The sequence below is a fragment of the Pelophylax lessonae genome, assembly GCF_965119305.1.
Source record: "Pelophylax lessonae genome assembly, chromosome: 3".
NCBI lineage: Eukaryota > Metazoa > Chordata > Amphibia > Anura > Ranidae > Pelophylax > Pelophylax lessonae.
This window is the reverse complement of record NC_138770.1, coordinates 20736043-20762906: the sequence shown is the minus strand read 5'-3', so window position 1 is coordinate 20762906 and position 26864 is coordinate 20736043. Positions and strand designations below refer to the sequence as shown.

Here is a 26864-nt window from a genome sequence, read left to right as displayed (position 1 = left end):
TTTTATTTGAGTTTTGAAAGAAGTCATTACAGAATATATAACACCGTATTAAATTAATGGGTTACAAAGACATTATCCCCACCAGTTTTCTCATCTCTGGGATCTAATAACATCCTCCCGAGATTTCCAACTCATTGATATATGGTCCTTTATCAAATAGTCATAGTCAGCTAAGGCAAGATATTGTTAAGACCGCAAGTCTCCTTCTCTGTGCCTACTCATTCAATCCTTGCCTTTTATTTACTACGTTGTGCTTTAAATGACCCTAGGTCTCTGCTCTTGTCCTTGTTTCCCCTTCTTCTTTCTATCCGTTCATTCTCTTCCTTACCCCCCTTTTTCTTCCCTTAAATTACCCCCCCCCCTCAATCCCCCCATTCATACCCCCTGTCATTCAACCCACATTCCCATACCAACAGTGACCACAACACACAACGAGAAAAAGAAAAAAAAAAAAAAAAAGGGGAGGAAAACATACAAGTTAATTCTCCTCTCCTTCCCTACATCTCCCCTCCCCCTCTACTGGGACTAGGGACTCCTTCTGCGTTTTGAGATGGTGGTGCCAACAATTGTTTGCCTCTATCCGAAGCTATAAGTGAATTCCATATTCTCCATGTCTTTTTATATTGCTCCTGTTTGTGTTGTGAAGAGAGCACTAAGTCCTCCATTTTATTAATGTGTTCTAGTTTTCTTACCCATTCAAGCAATGAAGGGGCTTGTTTTTTTCTCCAATGTTGGGGAATGCATGCTCTTGCAGCATTCATCATGTGTGGTAGTACTGATCTTGCATATTTCCTCTCTGTCTGCCCTGATATCTGTAGAAGGCAAAAGGCGGCTTTTCCCTCGATTTTGAAGTCTGTTACTTCTTGGACTATGTCCCCAATCTCTGACCAAAACTTCTTTATCTCTGGGCAGTTCCAAAAGATGTGGTACAAGGTGCCTTCTCCTTCTCCACATCTCCAACACCTGTCCGATTCTTGGGTGTGCCACCTATGCATTTTGACTGGTGTGTGATACCACCTCGTCAGGATTTTATAGTTTATTTCCTGAATTTTAGTACATTTAGTTGGTCTAAATATTGCCCTAAACATGCTCTGTTTCTGTGTATCTGTTATTTCTATATTTAGATCCGCTTTCCATTTTTCCAACCATTTCAGCTTCGGTTGGTCTAATGGAGTATTCAGCATTTTATACAGAATAGATAATGGGCGATCTATACCTCCTGTTTTCTCACATAATTTCTCAAAGTGTGTCAGTGGTTTCTTAAATTTTTCCGGTTCCGGCAGTGACTCTAGAAAATGTCGCAATTGGAATGCTTCCCATAAGAATAGCCTATATGGTCCCTCCTCATCTGTTAATCTACCAATTGGGGGCAACATCTGCTGACTCGTAAAAGTTTTGATGCCATCTTGTCCTGTTTCCCACAATTTTTTAAAGTGCTGTCTCTCTAGGCCTGGGGGGAATTTAGGATTTCCCAAGATCGGGTATAGAGGAGATTCGGTTGAAGTTAGGTTTTGTCTCAGGGTCTGCTGATATCCTATTTTTATTGTGTTTCCCAGCAAGGGATGTGTTTTCAAAGATTTGGGGAGTGTCTTATAGCACCAAATTGCTCTCTTTAATGAGATCGTCGTTTGAGCTTGTTCCATTTGGACCCACCTTTTTCGTTTCCGATGGTGCTACCAGTCCAATATTCTATTTAAATGAATGGCGTGGTAGTATCTACGCAGGTCAGTTATGGCTAACCCACCCATATTTTTGGAAAGTGTTATAATATTACGCGCTATACGCGTTTTTTTACCCGCCCAGATATATCCTCCAAACACACCCTGCATAATTTTGAAAAAACTGTTAGGAATTTTAACTGGGAGCGCTCTCATAATATATAAATATTTTGGCAAAATATTCATTTTAATCAGATTGCCTCTTCCAAACCATGAATGAAGGCCTCCCCTCCATTGTTCCAAAATTTTCTTTGTCTCTCCAATCAGGGGGGTGAAGTTTAGTTCATATATCTGGGCTAGCTTTGCGGGTATAGGAGTCCCTAGATATTTCACTGCTTTCTCTACCCATGAAAATCCGAAATTGCTCTTTAATCTGTCCTTACTTGCTTTTGATAATCCCACACCCATTGCTTCAGATTTCTTATAGTTTATTTTGAAATTTGATAATTCTCCATATTGTTTGATTTCCTCTAGGAGAACTGGTAGCGATATTCCTGGCTCTGTCAATGTGAACAATAAATCATCTGCATATGCTGCAGTCTTATAATGTTCCTTACCTACCTTAATTCCTTTTATATCCTGGATTAGTCGGACTTTATTCAAAAGGGGCTCCAATGTCAGCACAAATAGCAGGGGGGACAATGGGCACCCCTGTCTTGTGCCATTTTTATACTCAAGGGTTCCGATAGCACCCCATTTGCCTTTACTCTTGCAGTTGGGTTGGAATATACCCTAGTTATTCTCTCCAGCATTATTTCTCCCACTCCTATATACTTGAGCACCGACTGCATAAAGGTCCATTCAACTCTGTCGAAGGCCTTTTCTGCGTCGGTGCTCAGTATGATACATGGTGTTTCTGTTTTGGTGACTATGTGAATTAAATTGAGAACTCTAGTGGTACTATCCTTTGCTTCCCTCGCCGCCATGAAGCCCACTTGGTCTAAATGTATTATTTTGGGAAGTGCCTTTGCCATTCTTGCCGCTATGATTTTTGTATAAATTTTTAAATCCAGGTTCAGGAGCGAAATGGGCCTATAACTTCCGCAATTCGAAGGGTCCTTACCTTCTTTCAATATTAACGTTAAATAGGCAGTTAATGTATCCCTAGATAGTGTTCCCTCTGGGCCTCTCTCATTAAACAGTCTCTCCATGGTCCCAAAATGGGGGCCAATACATGAAAGTACTGTGGAGTCAGGCCGTCTGGGCCTGGCGCTTTGCCATTTTTTATGCTTTTTATGGTCTGTTCTATTTCTTTCTGTGAAATATGTCTTTCTAGGTCCTCTTCATCTTCCTCAGAGAGTTTCGGTATTCCTGATTGTGCCAAGTAGTCGTCTATTTCCTTTTGCTCTTTTCCTATTTCCGGCAGGTTATAAAGCATTGAATAAAAATTCCTGAATTCCTCCGTTATTTGACCCGGCAGTATTTTTTTAACTCCTTCTGGGGAAACAATTTGTGGGATATAGGATCTTACTTTTTGATTATGCACAGATCTTGCTAACGCTTTTCCGCATTTGTTCCCTGACTCGTACGTAATTTTCTTTGATACTTGACTTAATGCATTATAAAGCTAAAGCAGCGATACGAGTATTTGCTTTCTTACGAGGGTCAGTTCCCCTACTGCTATACTTTCCTTTTTTTATGTTCTGTTTCTAGTATTTTAAGCTTGTATAGTAATGCTAGTAATTGTTTGTTCCTTTCCCTTTTTAATCTTGCGCCGTGTTTAATTAAGATTCCCCTTATCACTGATTTATGTGCCTCCCATAATGTACCTATCGCACAGCCAGGTATGTCATTAAGATCAAAGTAATCCTTAAGTTCTTTTTGTACCTCTGATCTTACTTCCTCTATCTGTAATAAACTTTCGTTTAGTTTCCAGAATCTTTGTTTAGTTGATTTGACTGTAGAAATGTTATAGATCATCGACACCATTGCATGGTCTGACCATGAAATGCTGTCGATGTCCGTGTGTTTTACCGCCAGGAGATGGGCATGTGGCACCTAAAAAAAGTCTATTCTCGAGTAAGTCCCATGCGGGTGCGAAAAAAAAGTATACTCCTTTTCAGTTGGATGTTGGAGACGCCATACATCTATCAATTGTTCTTTATATATATTCTTCCTCATCTGCCGACACATCTCAGCAGATGAAGTAGGTTTGGTTCTGGAGGTATCAGCTAAGGGAGACAGGGGTGTATTGAAATCTCCTCCCAGAATCAATTGGCCTTGAGTAAATTCTCTGAGTACATTCAATGTTTTAGCGACAAATCTGTCCTGCTGCTCGTCGGGAGAATATAATGTTGCAAATGTCATCTGCAATTCTCCTATTTTCCCTTTTAGGAAGAGATATCTACCGCTGTCATCGCATAGCTTCTCCTCCAACTGCCATGGCACCTTACTCTCAATTAATATTGATACCCCTCTTGATTTTGATTGTGGGAAGGTTGAGTGATATATGTATGGGAATGCATTGCTTTTTAGATATGGTAAGTTCTCCAATCTAAAGTGCGTCTCTTGTATAAACGCTATATTCGCCTTCACTCTTTTGAGTTCTGCTAATAATATTCGCCTTTTTTAGGGTGTATTTAGGCCCTTTGCATTGATTGAGACAATTTTTATATTCTCCATTACACCTGTCGAACTGCGCTACGTAAGCAGAAACTGGAGGAGCAGGGAGGTAAGAGAGGGGGAACAAGAAAAAAAAAGGAAAAAATTAATATCTCACAGCACAATCACTCACTCAGTCTTTTATTCAACCACCTCACACTATTTCATTCACTCTCGTGCCCTTCCCTGTGGATCTTTACCCTATCGGGTAGGGCTAGTAGCTCTTCTCGGTCAGATCCCAGGTCGGATTATTGAATCCTTCTAACACACAGCGTTTTACCGCCACCTGTGTGTTCTAACTTTTTCAAGGAAATACCTGAGGCAATTCCCTCTGTCCCCGTTTCTCCCTCCCTATACTTATTTATATGCTTGTATACTTTATTTCTTTGTGTCTACCCACCAAAAATTTCTTTCCTCTCTTCCGGGCCTCTCTCCCTACTTAACCCCCTTGTTCCTATACCTCTGAGTTATTGCCCTCTTATACCTCTATGTTTGTCTTAGTTTATCTTAGAGCCTTGATGTCTAACCATACCTTCCCCAAAACGGCCACGAGCAAAAATAATAAAAAAAAGAAAAAAAAAAAAAAAACCCCACCCCCTAAATATCAGTAACTCAATGACACGTGAATTTCCCATTCCCTCAAATCCCTTAAAACTCTACTTGATAAGGGCTAGTGTGCCCCAAATTAATCCTGTGTAAAAAAAAAAAAAAAAATAACCTTGAGTGCGCCCGGTAATTACTACCGACTGTGTATCTTAATATGGGGTATTATACCCTTAAGTTCATCGTGAAAAAAGTGAGAAGAAAGGAAAAAAAAAAAAGGGAGAGTATAATATTAAAACCTGGGGGAATAGGGGGTCAGTAAAGCCAAAAGTAAAGCCTATTCCATATGCAGCTTTCACATTTAATCGTCCTAATCCGCTCTTTTTTCCTACTGTAATACTGAATCTCTCTATCCCCCTTTTCCCATTTAAATTTCAGAGGTCTATTAATTTAGAGCGGGGGTCTGGGGGGTCTAGTCACCCAAGCTTTCCACAATCTCTGTTGGCATTTTCTATATTCAATGCTATGCTCTATTATATATTACTGCAAAAAACACCCCCAAAAAAAAAAAAAAAAAACCCATAACAAATAACGACAAAACTTCTATTAAAAGTTAATACAGTGAAAAAGAATATACCCCTTAATTTCCATCTACTCTTAGTGCAATAAGCAAACAGGAAGAAAAAAAAAAAAAAACACCAAAAAAAAAAGTTACAACAACACTTCAATTAATAAATTAATACGTTAGTGAAGGATATCTCTCTCATTTCCATGTACTCTTGGTGCGAAAACCAGCCAAAAAAGAGGAGAAAAAAAAAAAATTTAAAACCCCCAAAAACATAGCAACAACACTTCTATTAAAAATTAATATAGTGAAGAAAAATATACCCCTAATTTCCATATAATCTTAGTGCTAAAAAAAAAAAAAAAAAAACAAGGGGAAAACCCACAAAAAAAAAAAAAAAATTGCAACAACACTTCTATTCAGAATTAATACATTGGTGAAGAAACTCTCCCTCATTTCCATATACTCTTAGGTGCATAGAAAAAAAAAAAAAAAAAAAGATTATAGCACCCCAAAAACTCCTCCATAGAGTAAACAGGGGGGGGGGTCTAGACGGGGGGTCTATCCCCTTCATCCTCGGCCCCTCCCCTCTCACTACCAGATGGGTTGCATCCATCCTCGTCCTTACTGATCTCCGGAGCCCCCCAGAGGTCTGGTCCCTCATGGCCCCTAGACTGGTGTCTCTAAAACTCTAATCCCTTTCCTCCCTCCTCCCCTCCATCTCTCGGGTTTGCGGAAGGTCTCTAAGCGGGTTCCCATTGATTTTCCCCAACCAATTAGGGATCTCTATTGCTGGGACCCCTAGGAAATCAAGCAAAGCCGTCCGGTCTTGAAAATTGCGCAACGTGAAGAAACGGCCATCTCTGTTAAATGTTGCTGTAAACGGGAAACCCCATCTGTATGTGCATCCCTCTCGCTTAGCTAATTCCAAAATGGGTTTCAGCATAACTCTTCTTTTTAGAGTTCCTTTAGAGATATCTGAGAAAACCTGAATGGTCATTCCCTCCATTTTCCACTCTCTAGTGTTCCGGGCCAACCTCAATATCAGTTCTTTCTGGGCATAATAGTGCAATTTGCATATTACGTCTCTTGGTCTTTCCTGATCTCTCTTCAGTGGGCCGAGAGCTCTGTGAATTCTGTCAAACTCTATTTTACCCGGGTAACTTGCCCCCATAATATCCTTGCATAAGTTGTTCACTGTATCTTCCAACTGTGTATCTTTCAATGACTCTGCCAGGCCTCGAATTCTTTTTTTTTTTTTTTTAACACCCCCACCCCACCCAAAACGAGACATAATACCTCCCAGCTTTTTTTTTTTTTTATTTTCAACAAGTTCTTTATTGTAATAAATCAAAGCAAAAACTATACAACTTTGTACAATACACATCTTGAAATTTTAAGGAATGAGTAAACCAAACTAATTTACATATATCAAACAAGGGTTCATATAGAGGAACCTGTACTGCAATTAAAGGAAGCCGAGGAACACAATACAAGTAGACTGATATCTGTCATTTTGTACATACTACTAATAATATGCATTACTAATACGTCCCCTCCCTAGGGAAGGAAAGGAAACAGAGGAAACACAAAGAATGAAAACAAACAGCTGTACCACTCCCTGAAATTAGAACGATCTCTTATGTGGCTTTATTCAGATGGCATGCACGTCTCTGGGGCCTGAACCCACCTATCCCATATCTTATTATACTTGGATACACTTCCTCTATGGGAGTAGATCAGTTTTTTATAGGGCAAGGTTACATTGATCTCCCGGAGCCAGTCCTGTATAGATGGAGGTGAATCTCTCATCCAGCGGCGGGCCAAACACTTCCTAGCGAGAAACAGTGTCTCATGCAAAAACAGTGTGGTATATTTATCTATATTAATATCAGGGGGTATTCCTAGTAAACAGAATTTCGGAACCAGGGTCAAAGGAGACCCCATGGTATCATGTAGAAATCTAACCACCTGCTCCCAAAAGCCCTGGACCTCGGTACATGTCCAGAGCAAATGGTAAAAGGTGCCACGCTCCACCCTGCACATGGGACACTGACCAGTAGCCTCGCTACTATAGGTAGCCACCACAGCCGGTGTCAGGTAGGCTCTATGTAAAATATATAATTGAGTCAGGCGATCCGAGAGTTTCGGAGAAACCAATTTGCAGTTATCTAAGGCTTCCCCCCATTCCTTATCCTCAAGCGTCCCGATATCTCCCTCCCATTTAGTCTTGATGGCATACGCCAAGACCGTTGATTCTGGCAAAAGGAGTGCATTATACATATATGAAATAAGTTGTTTAGATTCAAAGCCCATTACCACCTCCAAGACTGGGATTACGGTCAATTCTTGAATAGGACGGGGAAATTGAACTGCGAAAGCAAGCCTAAGCTGCAGGTACCTAAAATACATATGGTTAGGGAGATCGTGTTGCCCTTTTAACTCATCAAAAGATTGGAGTTCACCATTGGTAAGTATATCAACCAAATAGGAAATTCCATAGTGGGCCCACACATGTGCATCCAGAATAGAGGCACACTCACGAAGACTGGTATTATGCCACAGCGGCGTATATGCATGTAGCGAGGGTATATCCAATTTGGTTGACACCACCTCCCATATTCGCCTATACTGATATAACATAGAGGTCTTATCCCCCCGGGTTTCAGCCCCCCGTACGCCCACCAGAATCAAGGATAGGGGTTCAACTAATGCATGGGCCCATGCAGGGGCTAGAAGGGCCAGGAATCTCTCCCTATCAAAACTATGAAGATGAAAGAAGTGGGATAACTGTGATGCCAGGTAATATAAATTAAAATCTGGGAGAGCCATACCACCCAGGTCAACGGGACTCTTAAGCTTCCGCCATGCCAACTTATGTCTACTGGATCCCCAAATAAAGGGCTTAAGTATAGCTTCTATCTGAAGAAAAAACTTAAGGGGAAGGTAAATTGGAGAATGCCACAAAATATACAAAAACTTAGGTAGTAACACCATTTTTACGAGGTTAATCCGGCCGCAAACCCCCAGCGGAAGACGCGCCCATATCTGTGTCTTAGCTTTTAACAATATAAACAAGGGTTGTATGTTGTTCTGTATATAATCCACTGAAGATTTAGTCACCTGGATCCCTAAATATTTAATACAATTCACTACCTGCAAAGGGAAAAGTGGGTTTACAGGGAAGGGGGAAATATTATCTATGGGGAGAATTTGAGATTTGTCCCAATTTATTTGTAATCCAGAAAATCGGCCAAACTGTTTAATAAGAGAAAGGGCTACCGAGAGGGATGAATCTGGGTCAGCCAGGTACAACAGGGTATCATCTGCATACATACAAATTTTTTCTTCTAATCTTCCCACCCGGAGACCATGTATATCAGAGTGCGACCGGATCGCTATCGCAAGTGGCTCTGCTACCAGCGCATACAAAAGGGGCGAAAGGGGACAACCTTGCCTAGTACCCCTAGTAAGAGAAAACCCCTCCGATGTCCTCCCATTAGCCAGTACTTTAGCCACCGGTGCCTGGTAGAGAATCCGTACCCACCGGATGAAATTGGGGCCAAAGCCATATCCCTCCAGGCATCTCCAGAGAAAACCCCATTCTACTGAGTCAAATGCCCTTGCTGTATCTAAGGACACCACAACTCTTGAGCCAATGTTGTCATGAGCAGCCTGTAAATTCATAAAGAGACGCCTCAAGTTGAATGAGGTGTTCCTGCCTGGCATAAAACCCGACTGGTCCGCATGAACAAGAGAAAGAATGACCTTACTGAGGCGAATAGACAGGATTTTAGCCAGAATCTTAACGTCAACTTGTAACAAAGAAATTGGGCGATAAGAGGTGGGTTGATGGGGATCTTTACCTGGTTTAGGAATAAGAACAATTAAAGCTTCCCGCATAGTAGGGGGCAGTGTGTAGGATTCAAATGCGCATTCAAACATAGACAACAAGTGTGGCACCAATACCTCAGAGTATGTGGAATAAAATTCTATGGGCATTCCATCTGTTCCCGGGGACTTAGACCTGGGAATTCTAGCCATAGCCTCAATAATCTCTTCCTGCGACAGCGGGGCCTCGAGAAGCTCCAGCTGCTCGACCGACAATTGGGGAAGAACATCCGGGGACATATACAGGGAAATCGGAGAGTCATCGGCCGGGGCTGTAGAAGTGTAAAGGTCGCGGAAAAAATCCCGAAATCGGTCAGCCACTAACCCAGGGTCGGTTACAGGAGGTCCCATTGGAGGATGAAGAGTGATCACTACCGGAGGCCTATCGTTGCAATGTACTAGATAGGCCAAAAGTTTACCCGCCCGTTCTCCATGCTCATACAACTTTTGTTTTTGAAAAAAAAGTGTCCTACGGGCTTTTTCATACTCCAGCTGCTCAACTACCCTTGTCATTAATTTTAATTGATCCGCACCAGTGGGTGTCGGGTCAGCTGTATACGCAGCTTCTGCAGAGGCCAAGGTTCCAATCGCCTCGGTATGCGCCTGAGCAGAAGTTGCTTTAATAGAATTAATGGTGGTCATTAATGTCGATCTAGCATGAAGCTTAAAGGTCTCCCATACTACCAAGGGGGAGGCCGAGCCGACATTATCGGCAAAAAATTGTTGCCACCTAGCGGCCAAGTCTATCTCCTCAGGGATGAGGGGGAGCCAAAACGGGTTTAATCGCCAGGCTGGCCGAATTCGTTCACTATGAATCCGGAGCGTAACCCAATAGGGACAATGATCTGAAAGACAGCGGGCTGAAAAGCCTGCATCCAAAAGTCTGGGGAGTAAAAAGGGGGATATAAAAATAAAGTCGATACGAGACATAGAATTATGAGAGGCAGAAAAATAGGAGTACGCCCTTAATGACGGGTTACAAACCCTCCAAGTGTCCAGCAAATTAAATTCCTCCATCAACCGTGCAAACCTAGTTGTCAATGTCTGGGGCTGTGTGGCTCCGGGAGCAAGTAACCTATCCAAACTGGGGTTCAAGGTGTTGTTGAAATCCCCTAACCAGATCGCTGGTATCCGTGGATGCAACACCATGAAGTCCAGGCCCTCATGCAGTATAGAAGCCGAAAACGGTGGAGGAACATAAAAGGCTAATAACAAATAAGGCTCACCATACAGCAGTACATCTAAAAACACATATCTGCCCTGCGAATCTACTAAGGACCCCCGGAGCTCAAAATGCACTGCTTTGGCAACCAAGACTGCCACACCACGGGAATGAGAAGTGTACATGGAATGGAACGTCCATCCCAACCAAGGGCGCTTCAGCGCCCTTTGAAGAGTACCTTCTAGATGGGTCTCAAGTAAAACTATAACGTCTGCCCTATGGCGTTTTAAGGCATCAAAAACAGCTGACCTCTTAAGTCTGTCCCTCATGCCCCGAACATTCCAAGTAAGGAGTTTAAGGTGCGCCATGGAGATGGATCAGCATAATATCATGCAGGAGCTCCGTGGGTTCCGTTCGGTTCTGATATCTAGGGAAATACATACTAAAAATGAAAAAAACAGAATATATATCAGTAAAAGACATGAAAAAATATATAATTTCACTCGGCAAGAAGGGGGAAAAATAACACAGTAAAAAAATATTGCAGTACTCATTCCTTGATACATAAAAAGAAAAAACATATAGCGACAATAAAGACATCCCAACCACCCACCCCGCCCCGCTCCTACTCCAACTAGTGCGGGCTCTTGATCCAAGAAAGAAAACTCCATCCACCCTATCAACCCGTGAAAAACCCAGGAGAAAAAAGAAAAAAAACACACACACAGAAAAAAAAAACAAATGGAAGGGATCAAATACAAAAACGTGTGAGAGATATCCCTTCTGTCCCGCAGGGCGGTAGCAGAGGGATGGTTGGTGCATGTGCCTAACATAGGCAATCATATGGCGAAACTTCGCTGGTTAACAGAACATGTACCTAGGACAGAAAGTGAGAGAAAGTGAGAAAAAAAAAAAAAAGGAAAAAATTTTTTACCCTCCTTTCCCTTTCCTTTTTTTCCCCTCCTCCCCTCCTTTTTTCCTTATTTTAACCCCCCCCCCCCTCCATGGACGAAATACCCAAAAAAAAAAAAAAGGAAGGAAAAAAAAAAGGGGAAACATCCATAGGGGGGGGGGGGGGGAGGTACCAGCCACCCCACCGAAGGACCCGGGTGATACCTGACCATCTCAGGTTCTATCTATCATGTCTACAAAAATAAAAATCTGGGTGGTCTCGAGAAAAAAAAAAAAAAAAAAAAAGAGAGAAAAAAAAAATAAGCAAATGTATCTTCCAGCCAAGGAGAGGAGAGAACAATCCAATAGTTTAGAAACTCAGAGATTCAGAAGATCCAACCAGGATCCAGCACGACAGGGGAGATGAGGCATGAGGCAGCCCTAACCCCGCGCCTCGAGATGTTCCAACCAGGAAATAACTGCCTCCGGATCATCGAAGAAGTGTACTCTGTCTTCGCCCTCCACACGGAGGCGGGCAGGGAATAACATGGCATACTTAATGTTCTTTATGCGGAGCCTGCGTTTTGCCTCTATAAAGGTTTTGCGTTTTTTCTGGACATCCGCCGAGAAATCCGGGAAAATTGCAAGCCTGCTATTCCCAAAGGGGATATTGCCCTTCTCCCTGGTGAGACGCAGCACAGCGTCCCTATCTCTAAAATTTAATAGTTTGGCTATGAAAGTGCGAGGGGGGGCCCCCTGCGGCGGTGGTCTGCCGAATAGGCGGTGGGCTCTCTCCACTGCAAAGGTCGAGGAAAAAGCCGCACGGCCATAGGTGTTAATCAGGAGTTGCTCAAGAAAATCTGATGGATGGGCCCCCTCTGCTCCCTCAGGCAATCCGATCATCCGAATATTACATCTTCGCAGTCGGTTCTCCATATCATCCTGTTTAATCATTAACTGAGTAACTTGGAGCTGGAGACGGTCTAAGGAGTTTTGCAGAGGTGGGAGGGAATCCTCCACAGCACTGATCCGCTGCTCAGCCTCGGTCACTCTCTCCCTCACCCTCTGGAGATCCTGTCTGATCAGGGAGATATCGGCTTTCACCTCCTCGATCTTACTAGTTAGTGAAGCCTGACATTGAGAAATAGCCTCCAGCACCTTAGCTGTCTCAGCGCCCATGGCGCTCGTCTCCGGTCCTGCCTGAGCGCCATCTGGAGCGGGGAGATCCTTGTCCGTGCGGCGATATTTCTCAAGTTTGGCGGCTGTATCTGTCTGCTTCTTCGGCGGAGACATACTGCAGACAGTCCGGTTCAGGTGCGAGGATGTCGGGGAGGCTATTAAGAATCTCCAAGTGCAGGATTTACAAGGTAAGGAGTATGTGTATCGGCGGAGCTGCTCTCACTCACGTCCTATCCCATGCTGCTCCAGGCCACGCCTGCCCCTTAGGCCTCGAATTCTTAAATTATTGCGACGGCTTTGATTCTCCATATCTTCCATCTGAAGCTGTAACCTAGCCTCATTTTCACTCTGGTGATCTGCCTTCCTCTCCAGTACTGCTAGCCGTTCTTTTATTGCAACAATTTCTGCATCTTCCTTTCTTTGGTTAGAGGACAGTACTTGAAGCTCTTTTTTAATGAGCTGAATTTCCTTTTTTTGTGTCTCCTCTACCCGATTCACTAGCAGTTCCATATCCTTTTTGGTCAGAAGAAAGCTAATCATGGCTCTAAATTCCTCCATTTGCGCTGCCCACTGAGCGTTCGGGGAGGGTAGGGATTGCTCTTTCTGGAATTTGGAGTCTGACCCCAGGTCCCTTTCCTCTAGGGGTGACGTGGCTCTAGAGTCTGTGATGTCACTAGATTCCCAATCTGTCTGTGTGTCCCCCATCTCCGCCATATTGCTTACTGTTGTGGTTTTTAGGCTAGTAGAAAGGAATTTCCTTATCTCTCCTTCTGGCTTCCCTGGGGTTTTCCCAGTGTTCTTTTTAACCTTGCGTTTTTTTGTAAGGGTCATACTAGTTCTTTATCTTACGGGAAGTAGGTCAGTGATGTAACAATCAGGGGCACCCTTCCGTTTTCTGGAGTACTTTATCAAGCCGTATATGTTTCCAGGTTTATGTACCCCTCATCACAACTTCAGCATTTACTGGTTCCTCCAAGTGATCCAGATCTGTGTTAGCCTTTCCCCTTTGCTTTCGATCAGTCCACTGGTGATAGGAGGCAGTTAGCTTTGTTTCTAGTTTTACAGATCACATCCTCTTCTATCCCCTTCTAGGCCTGTCTCCCATGTAGCCATATATTTATGTTACACTGCAGAGAGCTCTGGCAGTTTTAATTTGTTCATAAATTCTTAATAGATATCAGGGGGTTTCACTCACGGTTTTAAGAAGGAGAAATCCCTTCTCCAGTCCTCTGTCTTCAGGTGGATCCTGTGCTTCTGGGTCTGTATTCTTCTCCAAATTTGCCTGTGTTAGACCATGCAGCCCAGTAAGTTGAGTGGGGAATGTAGGATGATACCACCACTTTCATCTGGGGCTATTGTAGGGGTCTCTCCTGGCGCTCACTCAGGCAATCAGTGGCATATATCTGTTGGGACTGGATGCTTTTCAGACCCTCGATTATGGTACCCAGAGATTCGGGATTCGATCGCGGGGACTGCCACCCCACATGGACTTGTGGCGTCCGCTACCGCCACCGCGCTGGCCTCGCTCCCGCTCTCTCCCCTCTCTTTGTACAGGGCTTCAGGTACGTGGGGCCAAGCCGTGCTCGTCCTGCGTTCTGGGCTCCGGTACCTCTGCTTGGCGGGCTGTCCGTGGCGGGCGCCGGAGTTGCGGCTCTGCTATCCTGCGCACTCACCGCTCACGGCTGACCGGGGTAGGAGAGAGGATGTCCGTGCGGCACGCCGACCCCACGCCGCGGTTTACATGCGGCTCTCTCGGACCATTTTCGGCTGGGTTGCTGGCAAGGGAGGGAGTCTCACACGAGGCTCACGGGGCACGACCTCCCATGACCACTTCCGGCGGAAGTTGTTCATCTATTTTATAAAACTAAACATGTAAGTAAAGTGGTAACTATTGAGCCAATCACTTCATCAAACCACACATAATATCTCCTTTCAAAGGGAAAACAGAAATTATTTACAGAAAATCAAACAGCATAAATATTTTCCAACCAATAACCTTCTCCCAGACAAGACATGTAGAAATATAAAGACAAGCGGTGTTTTCCCTCTCGTGCCGCACTCCGCCAAGCCACCCAAACCCACACAGGAGCAAAGGAAAGAAGTTCTCACCTAGTTTATCTCCGAGTTCTCCTTCCCTCCTGTTGGGGGATGGGAGAAGGATGGACTGAAGACAGAGAGACACGCTTCGGGGTCACCACTGGTAAGTAGAACCTTGAAATGAAGGACATCAACTTCAGAATTTCTGTCTTGTCTGTGTAAAGTTTACTGATAAAGATATATGGGATCTCACAGCTTCTAGCTCTGTAACCCACTATATCATTATCAGTAACCGTCACACAGACAAGCATGACATTCTGAAGGTGATTCCTTCATTTCACGGCTCTACTTACCACTCCACACCCCAAAATTTACTCAGCCAATGAAAAACCAACACGGTACAACACTTCATCCATGTCTCTGGTAATCTATGATCTCCTTATCAACTGTTTCTTACATGATGAAGATCAGCCATGGAGTATATCTGAGGTGTATATCAGGGTGTGCTTCTTCCCCACATGTCCACCAACATTCATATAGAAGACATTTCCCACACTCAAGGCACTAATACACCTCGAGGGTTGTGTGGGATCCCTGATGTACAGAAAGACAGGACTTCAGTGAGGAAGATTCCCTTATTTAGGACAGGAAAATCACTTCTTTCCTGTATGAGATCTCTGATGTGTGTTAAAACTTGACTTGTCTGAAAAACATTTCCCGTACTCAGGACAGGAATACAGCTTCTCCCCCGTGTGAGATGTCTGATGTGTGTAAAGAGTGGACTTCTTTGAAAAAGATTTCCCACACTCAGGACAAGAATATGGCTTCTCCCCCGTGTGAGATCTCTGATGTCTGTAAAGATCGGACTTCTGTGAAAAACATTTTCTGCACTCAGGACAGGAATACGGCTTTTCCCCCGTGTGAGATCTCTGATGTGTGTGAAGATGAGACTTCCTTGAAAAACATTTCCCGCACTCAGGACAAGAATACGGCTTCTCCCCCGTGTGAGATCTCTGATGTGTGTAAAGAGTGGACTTCTGTGAAAAACATTTCCCGCACTCAGGACAAGAATATGGCTTCTCCCCCGTGTGAGATCTCTGATGTGTGTAAAGAGTGGACTTCCTTGAAAAACATTTCCCGCACTCAGGACAAGAATACGGCTTTTCCCCGGTGTGAGATCTCTGATGTGTGTAAAGATGGGACGTCTGTGAAAAACATTTCTCGCACTCAGGACAGGAATGCGGCTTCTCCCCCGTGTGAGATCTCTGATGTGTGTTAAGATTTGACTTGTCTGGAAAACATTTCCCGCACTCAGGACAGGAATATGGCTTCTTCCCCGTGTGAGATCTTTGATGTCTTGCAAGTTCTAATTTTTTTGAAAAACACTTCCTGCACTCAGTACAGGAAAACCTCTTATCTGTTGGAAGGACAGCACTGTCCCTCACAGTCTGAGGTTCCTCAGGATAAGAGGAATACGATGGTCCCACAGTGTCCCTCACAGTCTGAGTTTCCTCAGGATAAGAGGAATACGATGGTCCGGCACCGTCCCTCACAGTCTGAGGTTCCTCAGGATAAGAGGAATACGATGGTCCAGCACTGTCCCTCACAGTCTGAGGTTCCTCAGGATAAGAGGAATATGATGGTCCATCTACACTGTGTGGTCCCGGGTGGACATTTGAGGTAGCCGGGTTTTCTCCTGGACTATACTGTATGATGTCCTTATCTTCTACTTTACAGTCTGGAGACAAAGTGAGACAATCCTCTGAGGTTTTCCTCATCTCCCGTCCATGTACTAAAATAGAAATACAAAGATTATTTCTAGACATCAGCAGATTGGTTCCCCTAAACCAGGACTCCGCCCACATCAGGCAGCTTTGTCTCTGAGGATCTTACAATTCCCCCCTCAAGGAAACTAGTAAATGGTAGGGGGTCACTAGGTGTCCCAGGAGCCACACCAAGTCAAGACCTGCTGTATGATAGTAAATGGCAGTCTCAGTCTCGGCCTACGCCAGGCCACGCCTTGATGTGCGGGACACCTACTCACTATCTACCGGTATAAAATGTCCAGCTGGTAGGAAATGGGCGTAACAAAAGAGAATCCATATTATGTGTATATATAGCAATGAGTAGAGGGGAGAGAGCAGAAGTCAGGAGTATGTAATGTACAACATATTATAGAAGATACAACAGATAGGACTATATAGTATCAGAATGATGTAATGTACAACATAGAGTATATAGTGCAGGGGTCAGGAGTATGTAATGTACAACATAGAGCATATAGTGCAGGGGTCAGGAGTATGTAATGTATAACATAGAGTATATAGTGCAGGGTCATATATATATATATATATGTAATGTATAACATAGAGTTTATAGTGCAGGGGTGAGGAGTATGTAATGTACAATCTAGAGTATATAGTGCAGGGGTCAGGTGCATGTAATGTACAATATAGAGTATATAGTGTAGGGTCAGGTGTATGTAATGTACAACATAGAGTATATAGTGCAGGGATCAGGAGTATGTAATGTACACCATAGAGTATATAGTGCAGGGGTCAGGAGTGTGTAATGTACAACATAGAGTATATAGTGCATGGGGTCAGGAGTATGTAATGTACAACATAGAGTATATAGTGTGGGGATCAGGAGTATGTAATGTACAACATAGAGTATACAGTGCAGAGGTCAGGAGTGTGTAATGTACAACATAGAGTATATAGTGCAGGGGTCAGGAGTATGTAATGTGTAATATGAATGTAGAATCCCTCTCACATCCAAAAGGCAGGATAACACCTCCAAAAGCCAGAGGAGGGCTAGAATTTCACCCAGGGCTGAATCCATGGCATAAATACCGGGACCAAGAAGGGATATTGGGTGCCAGTCACTTTTGTCTTTTTAAGGTGCTATTGCAGAATGGTTTAGGAGGTGAGGGGTTGGAGGTGAGGGTTGGGGGGGGGGGATGGGGGTCTCAGATACCATGGCAGATCACTTACAGACTCTGCAGATCAATGTCTACTCTCACAGTGTCAGACCCTAAAAGCCAGTGATGGTGAACCTTGGCACCCCAGATGTTTTGGAACTACATTTCCCATGATGCTCATGTACTCTGCAGTGTAGTTGAGCATCATGGGAAATGTAGTTCCAAAACATCTGGGTGCCAAGGTTCACCATCACTGATATAAGCCGACTGAGTAACACTGTAAGCACATTCCCAAATTGCAGTGCGTCCTCCAAGTGAGTCACCAGGCCCTCCTTAGAGACCGGTCTTCTTCATGGCTCCTTCCAGCAAGGGGCCTCCCCTGGGTCTCCTCCTTGGCACAGCTTCCTCCAGACCAGGCAGGACAGCTTCACAACCACTTCAGCACATGTTAGGCCCCAAAACAGGCAAATGGACCCAACAGCAGAGCTCCATCCAGCAGCCCCTCCCTACACCTCATCCCAGGGGAAGAGAGCGAGCACATGGCCTTTCCCAAATATTTATTTCTTCCCCCAGCATGCACCAGTGACATAAACCTCCTACTGGAATGGCTGAACCAAAATATAAATATTCTTAATGTAAGACATTAAACCCAAAGAAAATATTTATTATATTGCAGCTTATCGATTCTTAGATATGATGTTAGTTTTCCTTTTTAGGATTTCTTATATTTTCATCTGGTGATCTGGCCAGTAAATCTGTTCTATAAAAGCTCCAACTCTAAAGCAGAATGTATCAGTTACTGGAATGGGGCAGACCATTTACCACTGACAGGGGTGCTTACATTGATCAGCTTTTATTTATTCTTGTAAACTTTATCCCAAAGGAAAAAACAGTTTGCTGTAACTAATTATAAAGTGTGAGATGGAGTTTGGCTTCAATTTGTTACTGTGTTTAAATCTTATAATACATCTAACACTCCCCAAACCCCAGAATCTCCATAAATCCAGTCTAGATACATAAATTGTGTCTGCAGCATAGAGAAGGAAGATTATCCGAGAGAAATACAGGAATACAGGACGGGGAACACAGCTCAAGAAAGTGACCAGGGGATTACAGGCTGATATCACCCAGTCCCCGCCCTACTCTGGACCAATCAGTGAGCAGTATGGGTGGAGGAATGCATTTAGTGTTAATGACCCACCTGTGCTGATCTCTGTAGGAGTGTCCTCCTCTATAAATGTCCCCGTTATTCCATCCTCCTCCATAGACTGCTGATCATCCCTCACATACGTCTCTTCTTCTGCTTTAACCTCAAATTCTATATCGATTGGATCTCCACTCTAAACCAAGAAAATGAGAGAGAATAACATCTGTAAAATATAAGCTTTATTATTGCAACATCACATTAACAATCCACACATTGTCTTCATGAGTTTGTGTTTTAGAATCTCTGTCTCACCAACCTTGTAACAGTGAGGGATGGTGTGACCTTCCTGTGTGGAATCCCGGGAATACACAGGACGGGGACATCTCTCTGGTGGGTTCCTGGTATTAGGTGGCTCCATCATATCCTTGTGTCCTTCTGAAAACTCCTCCATCACTCCATACTCCTCATCCTCCTCTTTATACTCTTCTTTAACATCAATATTATCATCCCCGAGGATTCCACTCTGAATAAATAATAAAACATTTCTTGTAACAAATATACTGTATATAAATCAGAACTACCAATAATTGTCACTCATCTACCTGATGATGGTGAGGGACGGTGTGACCTTCCTGTGTGGAATCCTGGGAATACAGAGGACGGGGACATCTCTCTGGTGGGTTTCTGTAGCTGGATGACTCCTCCATGGTGTCCTGGTACAGATCTTTGTATTCTTTTAGAAACTCTGACTCCTCCATCACCCCATCCTCATCATCCTCCTCTTTTATCTCTTCTTTAACCTTAACTTTAGACACTCTCAGGTTTCCACTCTGAATATATAATAAAAATGACATCAATGGTAACAATGCAGATAATGTACAGATCCTAATTATACTATCAGTGATTGTTCCTCATCTACCTGATGATGGTGAGGGATGGTGTGACCTTCCTGTGTGGAATCCCGGGAATACAGAGGACGGGGACATCTCTCTGGTGGGTTCCCATTACTGGATCCATCTGTAGGAAACACACACACTGACTGAATACATTGTTTCTATGTGTTTATCAGATGATGGGGGATCTAGGTGGAGCCTCCGTACTGCTCTCTCCTTTACAATAAAGTCTCCTCTTACCCGGTGATGTGAGGGGCGGCTGATTCTCCATCATGATGTCCTTGTAGAGATCCTTGTGTCCTTCTAAATACTCCCACTCCTCCATGGAGAAATAGACAGTGACATCCTGACACCTTATAGGAACCTGACACACAATGATAACAGTCACCATCCAGACACATCCCTTGTCTGTTACTGGATAATGTCCCAGAATTCCCAGCACCGCTCACCTCTCCTCAATGATCTCTCTGGTGACTTCTAGAATCTTCTTTTTATTTCTCTATTCTATCAGGGAGGGAGGTGGAGGCAATGTGATGGTCATATGATCTCCAGACTTCACAGGAGGAAAACTCTAGATCTGAACACAAATAGTAAAATCAAATGAAATTCCCAGAATCCTCCTCACCTCACCATTCAGGTTTCCATTTGATTAAAGCCCCACCTCAGACTGAGGTACAATTTACCCACACAGGACCCCCACACTGCGCAGGGTAAAAGCTTGTTGCAGACATTCGGACATCATTACATACAACGCAGGACCAACAGACCCACTTTGCTAGTGAGGATGCCAAGGGTCCGCCCACATCCTAAGAGCATGAGAAAAAAAAGACAGATGGAGGGACATGGGGGGGGGGGGGGGGGGGAGGAGCTGTGAGGTCAGAGTGATATCATAGGACATATAGACTCTGGAGGAACATTTGGAAGGGGAGATGTGAGGGGCCCTCTATATGAGTCTCCTGTGCAAACCAAATCATTGTTCCTGGGTGCCTCCCACTTCTCCTAAAATAAAGAGTGAACTTTGACCTTTACCATACAGAAATCTGTTAGGAATGTGTGAAAGTAAGCTTTCATGTGAGCAGGTGACGTGCGGAGGAACGGAGTGTAAATAGCAGACAATTTTCTCCAGAGTCCCTAATGGTGGGGATGGATTTTGCTGCATGCTGGTACCAACTTTCCCCCCCCCCCCCCCCCCAGGGTCACTGCAGGTGTGGATAAAAGCTGTGTAAGAGGATATGGAGGAGAGATGGGGAGGAGATCCAGGAATCAGGATAAAGGTCAGGACAAGCAACAGACGAGCGCATCCAAGAGATGAAGCCGGGGTCACTACACAGAAAATCAATGCAAGGAAACAACAGGCAGGACGAGGAATAGCAAGAAGGAGCTCAGAGACAAATGAGAATATTGCTCAGCCAATGGGAGATTATCTCAGCATGACTTACATAATGAAGGAGATGAGGGGGAGGGGAGGTGACCATAGATACATGGAAATTCAGATGGTTCAGCAGGGATCGGTCACATTTCCATCCATGTGTGGTCAGCTTTGGAAGCAAGATATATTAATAATCAACTGATCCCCTTGAAGGGGTTAATCTACTTATTACCTCCTCTGCCACCAAATCCTGCTGTGTCTCCCTCTACATTCTATGGAACATCCTCTTTACCTAACATCACTTCCTGTCTGTATTCCATAGAGACTTCCTGTCTGTATTCCATAGAGACTTCCTGTCTGGGTAGAAGAGAGATCACCACCTTGTGGAGCTCAGAGGAACTGCAGCCCTGAGAACCGTCTGGTAGTGTGAACACGGCCTTGTGCTGTGTGTGTATGTACTGTATATCCTTCCCCTTTCTCTCCTCCCTGAGTGTGTATGAAGAGGCGGAGCTCCTGCTGGAACAGCGGTCGGAGGAGGAAGCCGAGTCTAGGAGGGAGACTGACAGAAAGCGCAGCAGGAGTGAGCGAGGAGGATCCAGTTCCTTTGCCATCAGAGGTGAGGAGAGTGTGAAGGATGTTTGTGACTCTGGTAGATGAAAAGCTGGGAGTCATATTGCTCTGGTGAATGGGGAAGCACTACTAAGGGGGCGCCCTCACCATCACGTGTGTAAGAGGTGGAAGAAGGCGTGGCCACTACAGCTGGCACAGTTTGGAGCACGGAGAACTTTCACACCTTATCAACTTTTCATTCATTTGTGGACTTTTATGGAGCAACAGAACTTTGTTGAAGTAGATGCAAAGTGGAAGCAGTGGACTTGCAGAGAACACTATATTGAGCACAAAATATTGTATGATTTCATGAATCTGCACAGGTTTTTACTATAGAAAATATTATAATATAATGAAGTAGGTGTAAAGTGCAAGCAGTGGATCTGCAGGGAACAGCATCTTGAGCACAAAGCACTTTATGTTGTAAATGAATTTGCACATGGATCAGTTTACTTCATTTATTGATAAACACCATAAGATGAATGAAGTAGGTGTAAATCTAGACCTAGGGAACACAAGGGAGGTGGAGTGTGGAATCCTCCTATCCTCACAGAGCACCTTCCAGGTTCTCCACTCTCCTCCCTCTCATCATTTGAAGCTCACTGTATACGTCTATTTTCTCCAATCTCCTCAAGAATTGCTGTGATCTATCGGCCCGCTGGACCGGTATTAACTTTCCTTGATGACTTCTCTGCCTGGCTGCCCTACTTTCTCTCTTCTGAAATCTCCACAATCATTCTCAGAGACTTCCCTGTTAACCACTTGCCTACTGTGCACTTAAACCCCCTTCCCATACAGACCAATTTTTAACTTTCAGAGCTCTCACACTTTGAATGACAATTGCGCGGTCATGCTACACTGTACCCATATGAAATTGTTATCATTTTTTCACACAAATAGAGCTTTCTTTTGGTGGTATTTAATCATCTCTGAGTTTTTTATTTTTTACAAAAAAAAAAAAATAAAGACTGAAAATTTTGAAAAAAAAAAAGTTTTTCTTATTTTCTGCAAGTAAATTTTGAAAATAAATAAATTTCTCTCCTTCACTGATGTGCGCTGATGAGGCGGCACTGATAGGCTGCACTGATGGGCCCTAATGAGGTGGCACTTATGGGCACTGATGAGGTGGCACTGATGAGGAGGTACTAATATGCCGCACTGATGAGCACTGATAGGCGGCACTGATGAGCACTGATAGGCGGCACAGCTGGGCACTGAGAGGTGGCACTGCTGGGCACTGAGAGGTGGCACTGACGGGCGGCACTGATGGGCACTGATAGTACGCTGTACCTTGTGGCATTGCCACCAGATATGGTACATCGGTTCTTGCTGACCACAGCCACAAAAGCACAATGGGGACGCCTAGGGTACATAAGTAGCTAGCAGCAACGGCACCATATACCACCGGAGAAGCACTTTATAGTTTGCCTCTATGATGGAAGTGTTGATTAACGATCTCGAAGCATCCTGGGCCATAAGTTACCAGTCGTCCGGCTCACTGCTGTCGTGTATATCTGCTTCCCACTGCACCATATAGGTCAACTTAGTAGAAAAGTCTCTCAATATATTATATAGCTCAGATATATGGCTGTTTGACTTATCAAACTTCTGACATAAAAGTTCCATGGGGGACACCGTGACTATATCAGAGTGCTATGACAGGGTGCGCAAGAAATTCGTGATTTGAGTAAAGCGGAAGGATTCAGACAAAGGCATGGCATATTTCTCAATTAACTTCTGTCTTGTTAAGATACCCCTGTGATCGCAAAAATCCGCTATGCGTATGAGACCTTTGTTGGTCCACCATGAAAATGCTCTGTTATTGAGTATAGGAGCCAAGGGGGTGTGAGGTGATTTGAAGTTGTGAAATTTTGACAGTCTATCTCAGATGTCCAGTGAATGAGATAAGGCCGGGCATAGAATCGGGGGACGTTCCCTTGATGGAATCCATAGAATATGAGAGACCAGTTTGTCAGGGACTGAGCGTGCCTCCAACTGCATCCAAATAGTACGGGATTGGGTAGAGTGAAATTTTGCCAATTGGGCCAATTATGCAGCGTAGTAATATTTCAACAGATCTGGTATTCCCAGGCCGCCCCGTCTTCTAGGTGCATACAGCGTATGTCTATTCACCCTAGGCCTCTTTTTCCCCCAAATAAAAGATAGCATTTTACCTTGAAACGTCTTCACTTCAGATCTACACAGTGCTATTGGTAGTGTACAAAACAAATACAACACCTTTGGGAGGATATTCATCTTTACCGGGTGTAGTCTGCCAAACCACAAGGGAGGATGAAGCAACCAACTATCCATGTCAGTCAGTAGACGAGTAAAAAGGGGTGGGTAGTTTCTGGAATATAGCGTGGGTAAGGATGCTGACAAGTGTATGCCGAGGTAAAGTAATGCCTCTGATTGCCAAATGAAATTGTAGGATTGATTCAGAGTAGAGACCGTTGCCTCCTCAAGAGATATATTCATAGCTTGTGACTTAGCATGGTTCGTTTTCAAGCCCGATATCTTTGCAAATTTTTCAAGTAGTCACATGCACTATATTTAAAGGAATTTTTTTTTTCCATTTTGAGCATTAATTAAAATCACTGCTCCTTTAAAAATATTTTGTAAAAAAAAAAAAAAATTGCAAACATGAAAAAAGAAAAGAAAAACACGCACACAGAAATTTCGGGTGTTTGGTGAACACCCAAACAGACGATGTTCAAGCCGAACTTTAGTGATGTCGCGAACATAAAATTCGCTGTTCGCGAACGGCGAATGCGAACATCGGCGAATGTTCGCGAACCGGCGAACATTGCGAACCGCCATAGACTTTAATAGGCAGGTGAATTTTAAAACCCACAGGGACTCTTTCTGGCCACAATAGTAATGGAAAAGTTGTTTCAAGGGGACAAACACCTGGACTGTGGCATGCCGGAGAGGGATCACACAAAAAAAAGTTCTTAAAAATTGTAATTTTTTGATAGAGAGCCAATTATTGGAAAAATTAAAAAAAAATAAAAATAAAAAATTTCTTTGGATTTAGTGTCTGGGGGGTCTAAAAAGTGTACCTGTGAAGTTTCAGCTCTGTAGCATGTCCGGAACCAGAAAAAAATATGAATTAGGGTTAGGGCTAGGGTTAGGGTTAGGGTTATTTTTATGGCTAGGCTTAGAGGGTTGGGGTTAAGGTTAGAGGGTCAGGGTTATGGTTAGAGGGTTAGGGTTAGGTTTAGTGTTAGGGGCTAGGGTTAGGGTTACGGTGAGATACTTAGGGTTAGAGTTAGTAGCCCTACCCCTACCCCTCTAACTCTAACCCTAAGCACTAAAAATAACCCTAACCTTAGCCCTAACCCTAACCCTAACCCTAGCCCTAACCCTAATTCTATTTTTTTTCTGGTTCTGGACATGCTACAGAGCTGAAACTTCACAGGTACACTTTTTAGACCCCCCAGACAATAAATCCAAAGAATTTTTTTATTGTTAAGTTTTTTTTTTTCCAATAATTGGCTCTCTATCAAAAATGACAATTTTTAAGAACTTTTTTTGTGTGATTTAGTGTCTAGGGGGTCTAAAAAGTGTACCTGTGAAGTTTCAGCTCTGTAGCATGTCCAGAACCAGAAAAAAAGATAATTTTTCAGTAGAGCAGGGATGGTGGGAACCCCCTTTACACCTATATGATCTTTTTTTTCTGGTTCTGGACATGCTACATATATATATATATATATATATATATATATATATATATATATATATATATATTAAAAAAATACTCAAATACCAGCCCTCAAAGGGGCTTTTGGGGACAATATATATATATATATATATATATATATATCACAGAACAAAAAAAAATACACAAATACCAGCCCTCAAAAGGGCTTTTGGGGACAATAGATATATATATATCCAAAAAAAACCTCAAATACCAGCCCTAGGAAGGGCTTTTTGGGGTGCTGTCCTTACAGCAGGAGTGTACCAAGAACACTGGCTAACAAGACCGGGAACTGTCCCCAGCTATAACAGCAGCAGCAGCACCAGCACTTTCCCTGCTCTCAGTAACACAGAAATGATCTAAAATGGATGCTTCCCTTGCTTATTTATAGGAGGTGGGAGGGTGTGGGAGGGAGGTATGCTGATTGGCCTGGAATGTGTCTGCTGACTGTGATGTTCAGGGTCAAAGTTTGCCTCAATGATGATGTATAGGAGGCGGACCGAACATCGCATATGTTCGCCCGCAGCGGCGAACGCGAACGTTCGAAGTTCGCCGGGAACCGTTCGGTACATCTCTACCGAACTTATGCCCGTCCCAAACCATTTGCCAATCCCTACTCCCTGGTTATCCCTCAACCGGACTACTGCAACTCCTTCCTCATTGGCTTACATAGGCTATCCCTCCTTCAGTCCCTCATGAATGCTGCTGCCAGACTCCTCCACCTTACAAACCGCTCAGCATCTGCTTCCACTCTCTGCCAATCCCTTCATTGGCTGCCACTTACCCAACAAATTTAATTCACAATACAAACGGTAACTTCCAAAGCCATCCACACAACTCGGCACCCAGCTACACCACTAACCTGGTCTCAATATTCCAACCAAATCATCGTCTTTGATCCTCCCAATATCTTCTACTTTCTAGTTCCCTTGTCACCTCCTCCCACCTCCAGGACTTCTCCGAAGCCTCTCCTATCCTGTGGAACTCCCTACCCCAATCTGCCTCACTATCTCTTACTCTATGCACCTTTAGGTGTTCCCTGAAAACTCATCTCTTCAGAGAAACCTATTCTGCCAGCCCCCCCCCCCCCATCTAACTACTGTACTTTTATTTTCTCCATCAGCCCATCCCCCTCAGTTATTACCTTTTGTATCACTTGACCCTCCCTCCTAGATTGTAAGCTCTAAAGAGCAGGACCCTCCGATTCCTCCTGTATTGAATTTTATTATAATTGTACTGTTTGCCCTAACATTGTAGAGCCTGCGCAAACTGCTGGCGCTTTATAAATCCTGTATAATAATAATAATATATGAGTGCATAGTCCAGCCTCTCTCAGCCAGGGTTCCTCCAAAGGTTCCTAGGGGCTCCTTGTCACTTCCTTGGGCTGTATATGGAAGTGTCACCTACCAGCTGTTTCTGGATACTGAAGTCTGTCATCATTGCACGACACACACAATTTTTTTTTCGTTTAATATATTTTTTATTCTAACTTTAATTTTAACAAGAGTGCAAAAAAATTAATAAAAAGGTAAAGGAGGAAATTCAATTGGTCAGGAAAATGACTTGTCTGGAATGTGGAGGCGGAGTCGGTAATAATTTGTGTACAATATAATACACAATGTGTTACATTATT

General features: G+C 43.6%; 4 protein-coding genes across 4 annotated transcripts in view; 1 reads left to right on the top strand and 3 right to left on the bottom strand.

Annotated features, from left to right (window-relative positions):
- LOC309548838 (uncharacterized protein) overlaps positions 1–26864 on the bottom strand; it is a gene marked incomplete at its 3' end in the record, with an annotated part of 605194 nt that overhangs the window by 200621 nt on the left and 377709 nt on the right. The window contains exon 3 of the mRNA XM_082248774.1: positions 20000–20121. The remainder of the gene's footprint in view (positions 1–19999; positions 20122–26864) is intronic.
- LOC309550245 (uncharacterized protein) overlaps positions 1–26864 on the top strand; it is a gene marked incomplete at its 3' end in the record, with an annotated part of 2091994 nt that overhangs the window by 1907684 nt on the left and 157446 nt on the right.
- Positions 1–26864, bottom strand: part of LOC309548831 (uncharacterized protein) — a gene marked incomplete at both ends in the record, with an annotated part of 260742 nt that overhangs the window by 203475 nt on the left and 30403 nt on the right. Inside the window, 5 exon segments of the mRNA XM_082248768.1 lie at positions 2893–3071; positions 11818–12705; positions 12778–13357; positions 13746–13832; positions 15286–15997. Of these exon segments, the coding sequence (XP_082104894.1) occupies positions 2893–3071; positions 11818–12705; positions 12778–13357; positions 13746–13832; positions 15286–15997 (2446 nt within the window).
- On the bottom strand, positions 18107–26671 carry LOC309548832 (uncharacterized protein; the record flags this gene model as incomplete). The annotated part of the gene is made up of 4 exons (XM_082248769.1): positions 18107–18118; positions 19028–19180; positions 19260–19487; positions 26639–26671. The coding sequence occupies 4 exons, from the start codon at positions 26669–26671 to the stop codon at positions 18107–18109; spliced, it is 426 nt and encodes a 141-aa protein (XP_082104895.1).